The following is a 19,443-nucleotide window of genomic DNA, read 5'->3' on the forward strand; positions in this document are numbered from 1 at the left end:
AGCCTCAGCTGGAATGGCTGGAGCAGCTGAGAGCTGGCTGGGCCTCTCTCTTCTTATGGCATCACCTGGAGTGACTCAAGAGGGATTTGGGGATGAAAGATGACCTCACTTACAATGTCTGGGCATTTTGGTTATCTCCCTGGTGGCCTCTCATCACTCAGTAATGTAGTCTGACATTTGCAGTGTGGCTGGCTTCCAAGAATGAAAGCAGGTGCTGTAAGGCCTCTAGAGACCTAAATTTGGAATTCTCAGAATGTCACTTCTGCATTCTATTAATCAAAGCAAGTCACCAGCCAGACCAGATTCAAGGGGTAGGGAAACAAATGCCACCTCATGATGGGAAAAGGAGCAGTTGTGAACAGATGTAGGAGGCAATGTTGGCAGCCATCTTTGGAGACAACCTACCACAGTTTTCAAGAACTAATCTGATTAAGCTAAACATTGTTCTTGAGAGAATGCTAGAAGACTCTTCCAACTCCCACAGAGAAGAAATGTCTTAACCTTCAGGAATCTAATCTTGGGATTCTTAATGACTTTCTACTATTAAGTGAGGAGGAGGAGGCATCATATGCATTAGGGTGCAAGGCTGAGGAGGTTTTATAACAAAACTATTCTAATATGAATGTTTTCTAACTAGTCTGTTCTTTCAAACTAAGCTTCAGATAAGCTATAGCCTACTTTTAGCTTTCTTTTGTGAATCAATACTTAAGTTATTTTTAACACTGTGTTATTTTCTAGATTACTTTTAACTTCCTGGACTCTAGAACTAAGCAGAATTAGCATTCTTTGCTGTCTTGTCCCATCTGTTAAATTCTCTCTGTAAGATGGAACATTTTACTAACACTTTGTAAGTACTTAAAAATGCTTAAATGACTAAGGAGAGTCTTGACTTTTACAGTCTTCAGCAAGTATATAATCACTAGCCCTCTCAAAAATACCTCTTGGGATGAAAATATCAGTCAAAAAGAGGATGTAAGGGGTGCCTGGGTGGCTCAGTGGGTTAAGGCCTCTGCCTTCGGCTCAGGTCATGATCTCAGGGTCCTGCGATCGAACCCCACATTGGGCTCTCTGCTCAGTGGGGAGCCTGCTTCCCTCCCTCTTTCTGCCTGCCTCTCTGCCTACTTGTGATCTCTGTCAAATAAATAAATAAAATCTTAAAAAAAAAAAAAAGAGAGAGAGGATGTAACACTTGTAAATATCTATACATTCAACATAGGACCACCTAAATAAAGCAAATACTGAGAGACTGAACGGGAGACATATACAGCAATATAATAATACTAAAGGACTTAATACTCCACTTAACACCAATGGGTAGATCATCCAGAAGGAAAATCAATGAGTAAACATTAGCTTTAAGTGACAGCTTAGATCAGATGGACTTAAAGAGATATTTATGTAGAACATTCCAATCAAAAGCAACAGAATATACAGTTCTTCTCAAGAGCACATGGAATATTCTCCAGGATACATCATATATTAGGCCACAAAACAAGTCTTAACAAATTTAAGACTGAAATCATGTCAACCATATTTTCTGACTCCAATGGTATGAAACTAGAAATTGGTTATAAAAAGAAAACTGGAAAATTCACAAATATTTAGAGATTAAACAACATGCTACTGAACAATATGGGTCAGTGAAGAAACCAAAGAGGAAATAAAAAATGCCTCAAGACAAAAGAAAATGGAAATACAACATACCAAAACCTATCAGATATAGCAAAAGCAGTTTAAGAAGGAGGTTCTTAGCAATAAATGCTTACTTCAAGGAACAAGAAAAATCTCAACATAATTATACAACTCAAGGAATCAGAAACTGAACAAAGTTCAAAGTTAGTAGAAGGAAGGAAATAACAAAGATCAAAGCAGAAATAAGTAAAACAGGGGCCAAAAAGACAATATGAAGGATCAATGAAACCAAGAGCTAGTTCTTTGGAAAGATAAAACAAAATTGACAAACCAGTAGTAGACCCACCAAGAAATAATGACCAGGACTCATAAAAATACAACTGGAAACAAAAGAGACATTACAACTGATATTACAGAAATGCAAAGGGTCATAAGACACTACTACAAACAATTATATACTAACTAACAAACTGGACAACCTAGAAGAAATGGGTGAGTTTTAGAAGCATACATCCTTTTGAGACTGAATCATGAAGAAATAGGGAATCTGAACAGACTGATTACTAGTAAGGAGATTGAATCAATAATCAAAAATCTCCCAACAAACAAAAGTTCAGGGCCAGATGGTTTCATGGGTGAATTCTGCCCAAGATTCAAATAAGAATTAATATCAAGCCTTCTCAAACTCTTCCATAAAACAGAAGAGGACAGAATGCTTCCAAACCTATTTTATGAGGCTAGCATTACCTGATACCAAAACCAGATAAAGATACAAAAGGAAAAGAAAATTACAAGCCAATATCCTTGATAAACATAGATGTAAAAAATCCTCAAAAAAAATAGTGAACCTAATCAACAATACATTAAAAGGATCTTCATGTAGGATTTATTCCAGGGTTACAAGGATGGTATAATTTCTGCAGTCAACCAATGTGATACATCATTTAAAATAAAGGAGAGACATATGGTCATCTCAGCTGATGCAGAAAAAGCATTTCGCAAAATTCAACATCCATTTATGATAAAAACTCTCAACAAAGAGGTTATAAAGGGAATGTACCTCAACACAATAAAAGCCATATATGACCAGCCTATAGATAATATCACACTGAGTGGTAAAAAGCTAGAATCTCTCCTTCTGAGACCAGGAATAAGAAAATGATGCATACTCTTGTCATTTTTATTCAGCATAATATTGGAAGACCTAGCCAGAGCAATTAGGCAATAAAAGAAGTCAAAGACATTCAAATCATAAAGGAAAAGGTGAAACGGTCATTATTTGCAGATAACATGATAAGATAATATAAAAAATCCACCCCCCAAAATGCTACAGCTAATAAATGAATTCCCTAACATTGCAGGATACAAATATACAGAAATCTCTTTCATTTCTACACACTAATAACTATCAGAAAGAGAAATTAAGAAGACTATCCTATTTATAATAAGATAAAAAAAATAGTAAGATTCCTAGCAATAAATTTAACCAGGGAGGTAAAAGACTATACACCGAAAATTATAAGACACTGATGAAAGAAAGTGAGTATGACACAAAGCAATGGAAAGGTGTACTATATTCATGGATTGGAAGAACCAGTATTGTTAAAATGTCCACACTATCTAAAGCACTCAACAGATCCAGTGCAATTCCTATCAAAATTCTAATGGCATTTTTCATAGAAATAGAACAAATAATCCTAAAATTCATATGGAACCACAAAAGACCCCAAAAATCCAAAGTGATGCTGACAAAGAAGAACAAAGCTGGAGGCATCATGTGCCCTGATTTCAAACTATGTTACAAAACCACAGTAATCAAAACAATATGGTATTTACATAAAGATAGACATATAGATTAATGACAGAATATAGAGCCTAGAAACTAACCCATACATATATGGCCAATTAATTCATGACAAAGGAGCCAAGGACATACAATGGGGAAAGAACAATCTCTTCAATCAATGGTATTGGGAAAACTGAACAGCCTATGCACAAGAACGAAACTGAACTTCTATTTACACCATACATAAATATTAACTCAAAATGGATTAAAGACTTGAATGTAATCTGAAACCATAAATCCCCTAAAAGAAAACATTGGCAGTAAGATCCTTGACATGGGTCTTGGCAGTGATTTTTTTTTGATTTGACACCAAAAGCAAAAGCATCAATAGGCAGCAAAAATAAACAAGTGTGATTACATCAAACTAAAAAGCTTCTGTACAGCAAAGGAAACCATCAACAAAATGAAAAAGCAACCTACTGAATGGGAGAAAATATTTCAAATCATGTATCGGGAAAAGAGGTTAATATCCAAAATATATAAAGAACTCATACAATTCAATAATTTAAAAAAAAAAACGCAAAGCAACCCAATTTAAAAAATGGGCAGAAGATCTGAATGGTCATTTTTCCAAAGACAACTTACAGATGGCAAAAAGACTCATGAAAAGGTATCCAACATCACCAATCACCAGGGAAATGTAAATCAAAACTATAAGGTATCACCTCACACTTGTTAGAATGTTTCTTATAAAATAGGGAAGAAATGACAAGTCTTGGCAAGAACGTGGTGAAAAGGAGACCCTGTGCACTGCTGGTGGGACTGTAAATTGTCACAGCCACTATGGAAAACACTATGGAGATTCATCAAAAAGTTAAAAATAGAACTACCATATGATCCAGCCATTCCACTTCTGGGTATTTATCCAAAGAAAATGAAAACACTAACTCGAAAAGACATATGCACCCCTATGATGACTGCAACATTATTTACGATATCCAAGATATGGAAAAATCCAAGTTTCCATAAATGAATGAATGGAAAAGGAAAATACACAGAGAATATTATTCAGTTGTCAAAAATAAATAAATCTGGGCGCCTGGGTGGCTCAGTGGGTTAAAGCCTCCACCTTCAGCTCAGGTCATGATCTCAGGGTCCTGGGATCGAGTCCCGCATGGGGCTCTCTGCTCAGTGGGGAGCCTGCTTCCTCCTCTCTCTCTGCCTGCCTCTCTGCCTACTTGTGATCTCTCTCTGTCAAATAAATAAATAAAATCTTTTAAAAGAAGAAAAAAATAATAAAATAAAAAAATAAAGAAATCTTGCCATTTGTGACCATGTGGATGGACCTTAAGGACATTATGATAAGTGAAATAAGATAAATACCATACAATCTCACTTATATGTGGAATCTGAAAAATAAAAACAAAAAACATTCATAGGCACAGAGAACAGACTGGTGGTTGGGAGAGGCAGGAGTGAGGGGTAGGAGCAATGGGTGACTGAGGATCAAAAGATACAAACTTGCAGTTATAAAATAAGTCATGTGGATGTGATATACAGCATAGTGACTATAATTAATAATACTGTATTGCATATTTGAAAGTTTCTAAGTGAGTGTTACTACAAGAAAAAAATACTTTTGTTAATAGGAAGGTGAAGGATGTTAGCCAGAATTTCTGTGATGATCATTCTGCAGTATATTCACATGATCAAATCACTACATTGTACACTGGAAGCTTAGGTAATATTGTGTATCAACAAAAAGAGAAAAAAGAATACCTTTTGGGAGCAATGCTTGATATCCAAGATGTTTCTTCTAGACGCACTGCTGAAACGGATAGCCTTTACTGCTACTCTTGTGAAGGTTTATAGAGTCGGCATCCCTTCCCCTTTGATTGTCTTTCGAATCTGTTCACAGTTTGTAATTCCCCGTGAGGCCATGACATTCCCGTTATTCCATTACCTGATATGAAGAAACTTCAGAGCGAATTAAAAGAAACAACACAAACGTTTTTCTAAAGGTGTCCTATATACATATATATAATATTTTATTTTAAAATGTCACTGAGCATATACATTTCTTTAGCTTTTTCCAGGGAACATTGCACCTAAATTTCGAAACACACAAAATAGATCCCCTTTACTAAACAGTTTTCATTTTGGGGGGTTACAAAAGTCAAGGTTTCACAATCACAAAGCATAAAGGTACATGGTCCTGATACCATTTTCAGGCAGATTCCTGTCATTCCCTGTATATCTGGTACTTTTGGAAACCCAGACCGTGATGCATTCCTTACGAATGGTCTCCACTGTGGGCCTCCCTGGGTCTCCAGAAGAAACAGAGAAAATGGAAGTGAACAGAAACAAGAGAATAACCTCAGGATTCCCCAACACAAAATACTATGGAAGATTGGGGGGAGGGGGCACAAGGTTCTCCTTCAAGTACGTCGCAGTAGAAAACACCATGTTTATGGCCTCATTTGGTCACTGTCTACCTGGTTGCTAGTGAACAAGACTTCATCTAAGACGCGGAGGAAAGATGAAAGCTATTTACATGAATCATCACGGACTAGGAAGAGCAGTCGCATCCAGACCCGCAACCAGCTCAGACAAGGAGCTGCCACGATGGGCGCCTAAGAGGCCAGGGGGCTGCTCGCTGGTGTCCTCTGAAGAATCCCAGTGTACTTGTCGGCCACGTCAGCCGCACCCACCCAGAGCCAGCTCCGCATGGTGGACCGTGCACGGTGTGCAGACTTTTACGCTTCTCTGCAAATGGACAGTCCTCACGACTCCCAAGTTTCTCATGGAAGATCCTGTCCTGGGGCCAGATACTGTTTTCCTCTTTTCTTAGATCTGATAAATTTTAGGGTCAGCCTGATTGTTCTCTGCATAGACAATGACTCTTCACTGCTTTCTCCAAGTGTCCCAGAAGCGGTAATTTGCTGAAAATAGAATCTCATAAAAGTTTAACACATTCCCTCTGAGAAAGTGGTGCTGCTGGGCCACTTAAGGAAAGGTCAGAGCTGAAAACGGTGGTGGAAAACCACTCTTGACCATGTTGGGGAAAAAAAAAAAATGGACTGGCAGACAAGGAAGGAGGTGCAGTCTAGAGGAGAAGCAGAGTTCTAAAGATGTGGGAGTCTCTTTCCACATTTCCATGCTAGTGACTTGGTAAACCAAAAATCCTGCCCGAATGGCCAAGATCTGAGGCCTGATCTGGTCCCGAGACTCTCCGCCCTGCCCGCCAATACCCACCTACAGCTGTAGTTGTTGTCGAGAAGTGAATGAATACTTGGGAGTAAGAAAAAGGTGAGCCCAGCTGACTTTGCACAACCCCACAAAGGTAAGATTCTAGGAATGAAAAGATCAAGCACCCTAAATTCCCCCAAGTTGCAGAAAGGGACTGAAGTTGCCACTTTTTTGTGGTTTTATCCTAGTCCACAGCCGAGGACTTGGCCTAGCCTGATTTTCACCTCTCCCTTCCCACACCAGGAATGGCAGTTAGGTAAGCAGAACCACCAGAGAACAGACCCTCCATCCCTGCCAACTGGCGCGCTCTCACTGCAGGGGTCATGAGAACAAAGGTTTGGTTGTCACCTGGCAAAATGCTGGAGGGTGTGGACAGAGTGTGCGTTTGCCCTCTTTAAGGAAAAGACGGTCCCCAGGTATTGCGAAGAGCAGGGTCCAGCCCAACAAAGAGATTTAGAACTGAAAGAACCTTTCATTAGAGAAAGTGGCCACACACGCCCCAAGACAACCATAAAGACTGGACTAGGAAATCGAAAGCTTTTTATTAAACAAGACTTCCTCTGAGGCCATTAGGACAAGGAGATTTGGCTATAAGTCAGACACACAAGATTTCCGAACCACATATAAATATGTTCTTCAGAATTTTGAGTGTGTTGCCTTGCCTCTTGACCTCTCCAGGAGTGCTCCTAGGGCCAACCCTGTTATGTAGACAGTTACTGCTCTGGAATGGGAAGGCACAGGGCCTGGGTGAAAAATAAAGCCAAACAGAGTGAGCTCAATTCACAGAGCAATATCAGTGTTGGGTCGATCTGCAATGGGCGTTAACAAATCACTTTTTCCACATATGATTTATCCATCTCATTTGTAATTTTCCTCTCATCCCCCAAACAGAAATAGGGCTTCAGCTTTTTACTAAGATCTTTTCACCAAGGAGGCTTATGAAAAGAATTCCTGGATACCTTTCTAACTAAAACCAGCAGAACGAAATGCTCAAGACTTTAGGATAAATTGGAAAAGGGGGTTCCAGAATTTTTCCTGAGACATTTCTTGGCAGTATATGAATTGGTGAATTGAGTAGAAGACTCTCATGACATCTACGCCCAAAGTCAGACTCCAGCGGCTCAAATAAAAGTAGAAAAGCTCAAGGCAGGACCAATACAGAAGCCTGGGAGAGAAAAAAGAAAGGCAATGGGAACATGGGAAAGAGGTGACTGCTGATGAGGACAGCTTCCCAAAGAAGGGAGGTCAGAGTCCTCCACAAAAAACTTCCTTGGTTTCCATTTGCATGGGACTTTGAGTCAGGGCAGAAACAGAAGGGGGACCACACTGCTGGGAGATGCCTGCGCGTTGTCCCACAGCATCTTATTCTGCCAGAGAAGCAAATGGTTTACCATGGACTTGTCCCCACAGAGCCTTCTGGGGTGGCTCAGATCTCCTGTAGGAGAAGGGAAGCTCTCAGATGAAGATGACCCCTGACAAGGCAGTAGTCCAGTTCTTCTCAGGCAACATTTTGGCAAACAGCTGCTCGGTAAATTCCCATGGTACTTTACCTACCAAACAGGGCATCATTTCCACACTGTGGAATGAATTCATTCCTGAGTAGAGAGGCTCCAGGCAGACCTTTCCTAATAAAATATCTACAACTCCAGGAAGGTGATGAACTATCCTGGAGGAAAGGTTCCTTTCCTCTTCTCTGGGGAAGGGACTCAACAAACATGGGAGCTGGGATTGGCTCTCCAGCAGTTTTGGGAATCACATCAATGACATTTTTCTTCATTGGGTGGGAAGAACATTTAAATTACACAGAACTGTCAAGATGGCGTTGAAGCCACAGTGGGTGTTCAGGAAGCAGCCTCAGTAACTGGACATCACTCTACAGGGTCCTCCAGTGCAGAGCAGTAGTTTCCTTAAGAGAAGTAATTTCCAAAAAATCTATTTTGTGATTCCTTGTGGGAGAGAAGCAGCAGGTAGACTTGGTGTCCACTGCTTCTGCAGCTCTTGTGAGGAACACTCAGAAGTGGAGCAGTGGTGGGAAGTGGGGCTTCAGCAGTTGGGTGGCTGGGACGGGAGTCCAAGGGGAAGGAACGGGGCGCACAGCATCAGAATGACCAGTCAACCCAATTCAGATTCACTTTTCTCAGGTGGCTATTCAGAGTGGGCCTTGCCCAAAGATAAGGGGGAGAGCAGGACTGCTGCTCCTTGACAGAACACGGACACTTACTGACATGGAGTGGCCTTGGGCACAGTCACAGCCCATGGAACCTGGATCCAAAATGGAGGAATGGTCTTCACATGAGGTATGGTGACCTGACTGATATATGGAACTTCCTGTTCTGATCTCTTAAACACTGCTTTACATGTGTCCCCGTGGCACAGCAGGTGGGGAGGGCCAACTATTCCAGAAATGATAACCTAGATTCTCAGAGAAATCTCAAGCCACAAAAAGGGAGATCCTTCAAAACAACAGAGGAACTGTTGGTCCAAAGAAACACCCATATTTTCATGAAAACACACTGATTTGGTCAGAAAAATGCAACTAAGGAACAAACTGTTACACAACAAAGACAGGACTCTGTCGGCCTGGGCACTGCTCCAGAAGGCTGCCTGGGTGGTGTGGGCTACCGGGTATGGGGACAGCCTGGGCTGGACTTTGACATACAAATTCCTCAGTAGGGAACTGGAAAGTCCCAGGCCAGTTTTATGGAAGGGAAACAATTAAGATTCAAGGAATATCGAAAAGAAAAAAAAAAAAAAAAATCCCTGCTTCACCCCACCATAGCCATGAAAAAAAGAAAGACACACACACACACAGATGGTGTTCCCTGAAATCAGTCTCAGGCTTACTAGAAGGTGGGTGCTTACACTTTCTGAGGCATGATCCCCAACTTTCCAATGCAGTACTTTTAACCCGTAGAGAAGCTGGCAGCTTGACCGGCTGAAGAGTCGTCTGCCAGTTACACCTGAAAATGGCTGCCCAGCTACTCCAAATAAATACGACATGTGTATCCCAAATAGGCAAGGGCCACCTAGGAGGCCTATTAAAGGAACCAAAAGAAACACAACACTCAGTAGCAGCCTTTGTGTTTTGCTCTGTTGAGTATCCAGACCTGTTACTGAAGAGGAAACTGAAAACTAAGGGTCCCCCAGAAGTACAGCCAGAGGACTTTTGGCAGCAAACCCCCAACCGGGGATGGGAAGAGGTTGTATCCCCTGGAGCTCTGCTGGGGCACTTCCCAGTCCCACCCTGCTAAGAGGTATCCCAGCTTTCTCCCCTGCTGTCCTCCCAATGCCCTGGGCCATTTTCAGGAAAGTTTGTTCCCATGTATTAAAGGAATGACATATACAGAAATGTCGTCTCCTGAGCCCAGTCGGTCATTAGATATCCGCCATCCTCTGTCCTTCAGGACACCGCGGGCACGCATCACCAGGTCCTGAGCTGCCAGTGTGTACCTGTGTAGGGAGAAGCAGGAATGAGACCAGCAGTAAGGCATCAGGCAGAATCTGAAGTCAGGGGAGGCTGAGAAGGAGGCATCACTACAGCTGTGTAAATAGTTTTCAAATACCCCTGAAGTCTCAAAAAGTCTACGCTGGGGCGCCTGGGTGGCTTAGATGGTTAAGCGCCTGTCTTCGGCTCAGGTCACGATCTCTGGGTCCTGGGGTCAAGCTCCACTTTGAGCTCCTGGCTCAGTGGGGAGTCTGCTTTTCCCTCTCCCTCTGCCCCCCCACCCCACCCCCCCCCCGCTCATGCTCTCTCTCTCTCTCTCTGTATATCTGTCTCAAATGAATAAATAAAATCTAAGTCCAGGCCATCTTTTCTCAAATTGTAGGATGCCTAATGTGAGATTATTCTTTTAGATGGTAGATGGACAAGGCACCACCTACATTAAATAACCTCCTAAATCAGTGTGCTGTTGAGTCTAAAGGTTTTTGGTGATGTCAAGGAGAAAGTCTTTGTTTAGTGTGAGTCTGCCTTTAATATGGATCTGCTCAGGCTCACGGCTTTGCTTGGCAAACCATGCCTAGCTGACAAAGTACTTGGGAAACATAAGAGCTTTTGTTTCCAGTGTTTATTTTGGGGGCCACTTTCTTTTTTAAGGACAAATGATAGTCATTTTCCCATGAATGGGCAATCTTTTAAAGTAAAATTGTTTTTATTTTTATTTTTTAAAGATTTTATTCATTTATTTGAAAGAAAGAGAGACAGAGAGAGCAGGAGAAGGGGAAGGGTCAGAGGGAGAAGCAGACTCCCTGCTAATCAGGGAGCCCGATACTCGACTCGATCCCAGGACTCAGGGATCACAACTCAAGCCAGAGACAACTGCTCACCCATCTGAGCCACCCAAGTGCCCAATAAAATTGTTTTTAAAAAGTGGGTTGATTTAAATAAAAACATTAATAGTACATGTAGTATAGGAATATAGTACAAATGTGAAGATGTTTGGGAACGGACTGATAAACCTTGGTGTGGACGGGCTACCTACCCACTCTTATCAATGCCACACTCTCCTCTTGATCAATGTAGGTTTAGTGGGGGTGGTCCTCCAAGAATTTGAAAATAATATTGCTCACAGAGATTTAAACTTAAGGAAAAAGAAGTACTACATCATTAGCTAGTGGGAGATACTAAGATCTAAAAACCAGTGTGGGAGGGGATTGTGGTGGGTGTGGGCCTGGGTTGGCCTTGAGGCATAAAAAAATGAGACCAAAACATTGGCAGGTGGCTATCCAAATACTGATCAGAGACAGTCTTCGCTGACAGACTTCAAAGAGATTTAGTTCCGCTGGTAGGACCATATTTAGTGTGGATGAATGACTCTCTCAGCCTATGCCATTAAACATGATTCACCGCTAACTCTGATTTCAGGTTCACCAAATAACCCGGTTCGGATCAGGCTCCTTGTGTAGGCCTGCCTACAGGGAAGGAATGAGCCAGTCATTGTACTCCAAGAGTATCAGTCACTTATATTTCTCCATATAAATGTCAACTGGCATCTCGGTTTCCAGATCAATTTTGTAAGCTTGGTTAGGGTGAGCCCAGCTCTGACAATGAATCTGTTCTTTGTATGTTGATTAAACCCGTTTCTGAACCCGAAAAGCTAAAAGCTAGACTCGGATAAATCACCAAGATAATAAATGTCACCCTGTAAGGAAGGCTTCTTGGAAGGCTTTCACGACAGACCTTTAACAACAGACCACCCTGATGTTACTAGTGGCTTTTCCCTACTTGGGAATATCTCTGCCTTGCCCTCAGGACTGTGATTTTTATGGAATTCGGAACACCAGAAGGCTCTTCTATTTCTTCTGTTAAGACCCTTTATGGATTTACTGAGTCTCCTACTAAAGGAGACCTGGCAGAAATAAAATAAAATAAAAATTAAAAAAAATTAAATAAAAATAAGCAGCTGGCATCCAGCCCATCGTTACAATATTTAAGACCAAACTCTGCAGCAAATGATCTCAGGATTACGATGCCAGGACATAAAGTCCTTGAGACGCAAGTTTTCTTGCAGCCCAGGCAGAGGGGAGGAGTGCAGGACACACTACAGGTGGCAGAGGAGAGGCTATCTGAGTGAATACCAAATAAATGCTTTTCCTCCTGGAGGGTGGCTGATGGGTGGGGAGGAGAGGCACCCTTTTCTATCCGAATGGAGAGAATTACCAGCTTTGCGCGGAAATGTCTTCAGTTGCACTTGAGGGAAGATGCAGCCAGTTAGCCCCTTTGGAGGGCTCCCCTGCTGAGATCAGGAAATAAACAGAAAGGAGTCCAGAGAGGCCTCTGGCTAAAGAGCCAAATAGATGTCCCCAAATCTACACATTGCAACTTATACTATATTCAGAAGAGTCTCTCAGATGCTCACCCCAGAGGACTCTTGGGTTTATATTAAATTGTGTCTGTGAGATAGAACCACGTCGGGAAATGCTGCCAACGATCTCAGTGGTTGATTATCCTGGTGACTGACTGCAGTGGTCCAGACTTTAGCCTTTCAACTGAAGAAACCTGGCTGAGTCAATACCAAGTAGATTCATCTCTCGGGGCTGAACACACCCTCACCCAGCTCAAGAGCATGCCAGACAGAGAAAATGATGGCAAGTTACGGTAAAAGATGGCTGACAGTAAAAGAAAGATGCTCCAAGATGTCAAAAAACAGAGCAAAGACTCAAGCCAGCTCTCTGTGGCTAGCCTAGGAGAGGCCAACCACCCTGTGGGCCTCTGTGGGTCTGCGGCCGTGGGGCAGCATAGAGATCAAAACAAGGTGAGACGAAGAAGTCACAAAGGAGGGTCACCCTTAGTTCGAGGCAGGAGACCACCCTGATACTGCCACTGCTGGTGACGCGGAGTATTTAAAAAATGGTCAAAATTAGCAGTGGTATTTTAAAAAGCAGCATTAGGTCACCTAGAAAAGATGGTTACCCAGGAAACTCATTTCCCGAGGGCTCTAGATAATTAAGGTTTTATTCTTAAAAGTGGTTATTGCCTATTCCAAGATAACTTCCCTTGAGCCTGAATTTCTCTTTACCATCCATTCTGTCTTCCCTTAGGTGCTGAACTTCTTGAGACAGAAATCCATTTTTGCTTCAATTTCTTCCCTTTTCCTCCTTAATCTCTTACCAGTGGGGCCACTACACCTCACTCATCTTGCCTCTTACATCTTGACCTAAAAGCTTCCTCTCAGTACTTGTTCAGCTCAGCCTTGCTCCAGCAGATACCACTGACCATCTTCTTTACCTATGATGTCTCCTGTCTTTCTGAATTCTCCTTTTTGGCGTGGGGTGGGAGAGGGAGTTCAGGGGGTAAACAGCTTCCACTCCATTCCACACACCCCAGTTCTCCTGCACCTGAGCTTTCATGACACATGACACAAGCTCTTCTCTCTGATGCTTCTTAAGTTCCTTAGGAGGCCCCAGTTAAGACTTAAGAATTCATCAATAAACACCTATTTTCACTTCTGAAATGGGACTTGCCCTTCTATCATCCTGAGTTTATGTGATCTTGGGCAAGAAAAGATGGTCATTTTTCGATGATAAAATCCACAAGACTGAGTAGGACTTCTAAACTTTGTATTTTAAAGTGTATTTCATTAGTGGTACATGGGTAATTAAAATAAAATCTAATCTCATAGTTATTAAGATGTAAGCTATATTTATTATAAAAACTGATATACCTGAGGTTATTTCTGCCATCACTAATACATATAAATATATATAACTTCCTGTGTGTTTTCTGATTATGTTTTTCTTCATTCTTGCTTTCTGTCAGGTTGATTGCTTCAATACCTTTCCCTCCCTCTACTGGTTTAGAAGTGATAGTTAATTTCTATCATTTTAGCAATTATGCTTAAGTTTTTAATACATAGGTTAATCAGTATTATGTCCTCCTTCAGAAAATAAAGGGATCTTAGAATGCCTTCTGTCATCATCTATGTTACTGCCAGGTAGTTGAATTTCATCTTTTTTAAGCCTCTATTAGTCATTATTATCATTTATAATCCATAACTATGTAAATAAATTAATATACTAACTTCTGTGCTTTTTGAAATCCTTCCTTCTGGATTTGATTATTTTTTCTGTTGGAGTCCATTTTTAGAAATTCTTTCAACAATGGTCTGAGAAGAATTAAACTCACCCCAGTCTTTGGACCACAAAAATCTTTTGCTTTTGTTTTTAATCTTGCCTGATAGCTTTATTGGGTATAGAATTCCGGATTGACTATTATTTTCAGCATTTTAGAGATAATATTTCATTTATTGTGACTTCTCTTACTGAGAAGATATTTCTTTATAAGGAAATATCTTGGGGTGCCTGGGTGCCTCAGTCGTTAAGCGTCTGCCTTCAACTCCGTTCATAATCCCAGGGTCCTGGGATGGAGCCCCATGTTGGGCTCCCTGCTCAGTGGTAAGCCTGCCTCTGCTTCTCCTACTCCCCTTGCTTGTGGTCCCTTTCTTGCTGTCTCTCTCTGTCAAGTTAAAAAAAAAAAAAATCTTCTCATTGGTAACTTTTTTTTTTTCCATTGGTAACTTTTAAAGTTTTTACTGTTATTATCGATTGTATGAAGTTACATACAATCGATAATAAATAACAATCGATAACAATCGAAAATAAAGGGATCTTAGAATGCCTTTTATAATCATCTGCCAGGTAGTTGAATTAAGCCTCTATTAGTAATTATTATCATTTACAATCCATAACTATGTAAATAAATTAATATACTAACTTCTGTGCTTTTTGAAAAGACATAACAATGCAAGACATAAAAATGAGGATTCCTTTTTATCTATCATGGTTGAAAATCTGTTTTGCTCCTTTAAATAAGAGGATATTTCTTTGGTTATGGAAAGTTCTTCAACTGTGAACTTTTTGAATATTGCTTGCACTCTATTTTTTTTTAATATTTTCTCCTATTAGACCTTCCCCATTTTGCCTTCCAGATTTCCACTTCTTTTGTGTCTTCTTTTTTCTCTTTTGATTTCTATAAATTCACTAATTCCTGTTTTAGCAGTTTACTCTTCAATCCATTCAGTACAGTTAACTCTTCAACAACATGGAGGTTAAGGGACACCAATCACCAATCACAGTCAAAAATCCAAGTATAATTTCTGGGTCTCCAAAAACTTAACTACTAATAGCTTATTGTTGCCCAGACCTCTACTGATGACATAAACAGTCATTTAATACATATTTGGTATGTTATACTTATTATACTTATTATATTCTTACAATAAAGTAAGCTATAGAAAACATTATTGAAACACATTTAAAGTACTTTGTCCAAAAAATCCTTGTATAAGTGGACTAATGCAGTTGAAGCCATGTTATTCAAGGGTGAACTATGGTAACTTTATTTTAGTGCTATACTTTTCCCCCATTGTGAATTTCCATTTGGTTGTTTTCTAAATTCAGCTCTTCGTGCCTTGTGGTTCTATCTGTGCAAGTTTAAAGTTTCAACCTGTTCTACTGGGTTTTCTTTGGAGAGGTAGAGAGAAGGCTCCATTGTGTCTAGTTATTCTTTCTCACAGTAGGTTTGAAGATGTTTCTCTTTGGTAGGATTGCTTACTCTGTGCCCTAGGTTACAGAGAGCTTTTTAAATTTGCTTTTACTAGGAAACACTATGGGTTTTTCCAACTGTAGAACATGTAATTTCTTGGTTTAGGATTCTCATAACACAGGAGTGGTGTGAGGTTTAACTTCCCACTTCCTGTATGGTGAGTCTACCAAACCATATACCCTCCTCAAAGAACTTCAGTTTCATCAGGTTCTTGCCATCATCCATGTATCCATGTGCGTCAGGGAAGGACAGCTCCGACCTGAGTGGGAGGCTTAGGGATAATGCCTAGGATCACTTCTTCCAACACTGTTGCCAGGAGCTCAGATTCCTCCACGTGATTTCTCTTTGCCAGACTTCTCTGATGAGTGTGGTAACCCCTCTGTAAAAGCAGCCTGTGTGGATAACTGAAGGGGACTGAGTAGAGGCTGTATTCAGTGACTTAACAGTACAGCTGAACTCTTTAAGACCAATTCCCTGACATTTCTTTCAGGCTATAGGAGATCCAGTCCTGAAATGAAGTCAGAAACAACATTCAGGTAAAATGAGGGCACTTGTAGGAGCTTTCCTCATAAATGATCAACTCAACAGAACCCCAGAAACCAGTTCTTGGGAAATGGTTTATATCTCAACCAGCCTGACCAGCCAGGCTGGTCATCATTTCAAAATCCACTGGCATCCGTATTCAAGAGCCAACTTGCCCCAGGCATGAAACCATTTGTAAGGTTGCTTTATATCAAAACTGGTCCAAGAGGAAATAACTTTCTCTGGACAAAAAGAACTCAGTATCCCCACTCCCATTTGGTTTTCTTCCTATTTCTACCTGACAAAGTCTGCCTGGTTTGGTGACTATGAAAGAAATTGCTAAATGTAGCAGTAAAACGGGAGAGCTCTACAGATTCTGGTACGGAGACTCAGCACAAGGGCAGACATGTGCCACAGATGATGTTAAAACTTGAAATGTGAGTACAAAAATATACAGGAGAGGAGCAAAGAAGAATATGGCACAGCTCAAGACAGTGACAGGGAAGCGGATTCCACTTAACACGGGCTGAGGCTGTGAGGCGGCGGAAGAGCCTGGCCATTCTGGAAGCTGGCTGTGGAGCAGACGAAGGAAGGGCCATTCCTGGATGCTTTATTCAGAACGCTTGGTCAGAATGCTTGAGAGAACTGCTGGAGCAGTTTGAAGGACTCGCTCTTTTCTAAGAAAGAATCTCCCTGGGAGACAAGTTTTGTATTTTGAGAACATTTTTCTTCTCTGGCCGCAACTTTCAATATTGATCAGCAAAGCTCTGCTGAAAGAAATGGCTGCCAGGGAGGGAGCTAACTTGGCACAAGGCACAGGGCTTGGCTCAGAGGCTTCCTCGGGCTCCGAGCAGGAGGGAGCAGGGAAAGGACAGCAGGGGAGGCAGGAAAACAAAGAGAGGAAGAGGGCTGAAGGACTATGGGAAGGCCAGAAGCTCTTTCACAGCGGCACTAACAGAGTGGAAGGAGACCCATAAATCCTCAATTGTCTCTGTTGTCCCCGCCGTTTCTGTGGCAGTTCTTCCTTCTTTCACCTCCTCAGCAGAGCACACAAAGGGGCTCAGGGTGTGTGTGTGGGTTGCCTAGGGTCCAATCATGGTTTTACCACGGCCCACTTGGGCACTCAAATTCCAGAGCCTCTTGGAGCCCTTCTTTTCTTACTTATAAATCTGGAATGATGACAGGGCAGACCTCAAAGGCTCCTGCAAAGAACGAATGAGATCCTTCCACAGAGCCCCCAGCACCGCCTCGGCACTTGGTGGGAGGTCAGTACACGTCAGTTATCATTTTCCTCATTAATCGTAAAACGTCTTTCTCTTCCCCAAGGGATTTGCCTTCCGCCATCCACCTCTTAGAGAGCATGTTTCTCAGAGAGACCGCATTTGAATCAGCACTGGTGTCAAAGCTACATCCATTTCAGGCCTCAGGCTATCACCGTGCCTTAAAGGCTTTAATAGTTCCAGTTGGGTGGGAACTGCTATTTGCCTTTTAGATGGTACAGATCAGGGTCTCACAAGAGGGAGGTAGGTGGCAGGAACTGGGGAATTAATGGGTTCCAAATATTTGCATATAAAAGGCTGCCTCCATCTGCTGATGCCCGGCAGTAATAGAGTGTGATGGGAACAGGAGGAGGAATCTTCTTTGCATTCTGAGTAGGCCTTTGAAATTTAAGAGGTAGAAAAGCTCTCCCAAGCTTTAGAACATGGGCAGGGCTCTATGGTGACCAGGTGGGTTGGGGCTGAGGGACGGCTTGGAGAGGGCTTTCTTACTGTATTTGGACCTGGGCAACTCATCCCAGGAGGAGGCATCTCTCAGGCTCACTGCTGGGAGCTGAACCACACCGGTCCCTTGTCTGCCTCTAAACTCACTGAAGCCACTCACGACCACTTCCGTCCCCGGGCCCGGGGTGCACGGATTCCACTCAGGTGGGAGTTCCTGAGACACTGGAATAATGACAGCTCTGTGACATGGCCATTGTGTACATGAGGGGTTAATGTGTTAGCAGGTACAAGGCCACAGACCCAGAAGAGCTGCCCACGCCCACAGGAGACACGGGAGAGGGCAAGAACACCTGCCGGGCCTCCTCCAGCCCTCTGCCCCTGGCATCAGCCCCAAAACCCCCACCCCAGTTCCTTCCGTGGTGTGTGTTTATTTTTATTTGTTTCCCAAATAGCAAAATTTCAACATGAGAGGCAGCAAAAGAACATTCCCTTCACAATCTCCCCCTGGCAAGCCCTTTAAAATGCCCTGATATTCCAACTAAGTGCCACACAGCTCCGCTCCGGCGGCCACAGAAACAGCCGTGAGGAAGGGCAGAGGGGCCTGATGGTGTTCTGTTCAGAGACCGTTAAAGGCAGGGTCACAGACTGACTTCCCAGTTCCCATGGTTCTAAATATGCCAAACACTGCAAACAAAACAAAACAAAACAAAAACCCCACATGCAGATTTTATCTGGTCTTCAAATAGCAGATCAAGCGCTCACAAATTTGTTCTTCAAACATGTAATTGATATTGGGGGGATGGTGGGGGAACCCTTCCTTTTTGCATTTGAGGCATAGTTTTTCAAAACCATGCAGTGCTGGTAGAAATTAGTTCAGCTAATTCACAGAAAGATTTCATAAAAAGAGCTTTCATCTTTAGCCAAAATAAATTTCACATTATCAAGAAAATACCAACTACCAATTAATAGCTGCCCGCATGGGCTGCTGTCCATATCAATGGCGGTTTTGCGCGTTAACTTCCTACGGAGGAATCTCTTCCTCATGGACGCACACAGATCTGAATCTCAGACAGCATGGATGTGAAGAACACCATCTGAACTGTGACCACCAACGAGGGTTCTCTCTCTCTTTTGTGAAGATTTATTTGGCAGAGAGAAAGTGCATGTGTGTTCTCTGCACAAACAGGGGGAGCAGCAGAGGGAGAGGGAGAAGCAGACTCCCCGCTGAGAGGGAGCCCAACTGGGGCTCAGGGCTCAATCCCAGGACTTGGGATCATGGCCTGAGCCGAAGGCAGACGCTTAACTGACTGAGCCACTCGGGCGCCCCAAGACGACTTCTCTTGTTAGGGAAACGCTTTGTGGAATTTATGGTGTATTGGTACCTACAGATTTAATAGCTCATAAAAAGCCCCTTGCATGTCATGACAGGGGGACTGAGGGTCAGTAGGTCCATGTTACAAAGAGGAGGTTTCCACAGACAGGTTTTGGGC

General features: G+C 42.2%; 1 protein-coding gene across 1 annotated transcript in view; it reads right to left on the reverse strand.

The window, feature by feature from the left end:
* Nucleotides 1-5,442: 5,442 nt before the first annotated feature.
* The window catches only part of PPM1H (protein phosphatase, Mg2+/Mn2+ dependent 1H), a 257,080-nt gene continuing 243,079 nt past the window's right edge, over nt 5,443-19,443 (reverse strand). The window contains exon 10 of the mRNA XM_044228930.1: nt 5,443-10,117. Coding sequence (XP_044084865.1) covers nt 9,970-10,117 — 148 coding nt within the window. The 3' untranslated portion in view covers nt 5,443-9,969. The remainder of the gene's footprint in view (nt 10,118-19,443) is intronic.

This window comes from Neovison vison, chromosome 12 (assembly GCF_020171115.1).
Source record: "Neovison vison isolate M4711 chromosome 12, ASM_NN_V1, whole genome shotgun sequence".
Classification (NCBI taxonomy): domain Eukaryota; kingdom Metazoa; phylum Chordata; class Mammalia; order Carnivora; family Mustelidae; genus Neogale; species Neogale vison.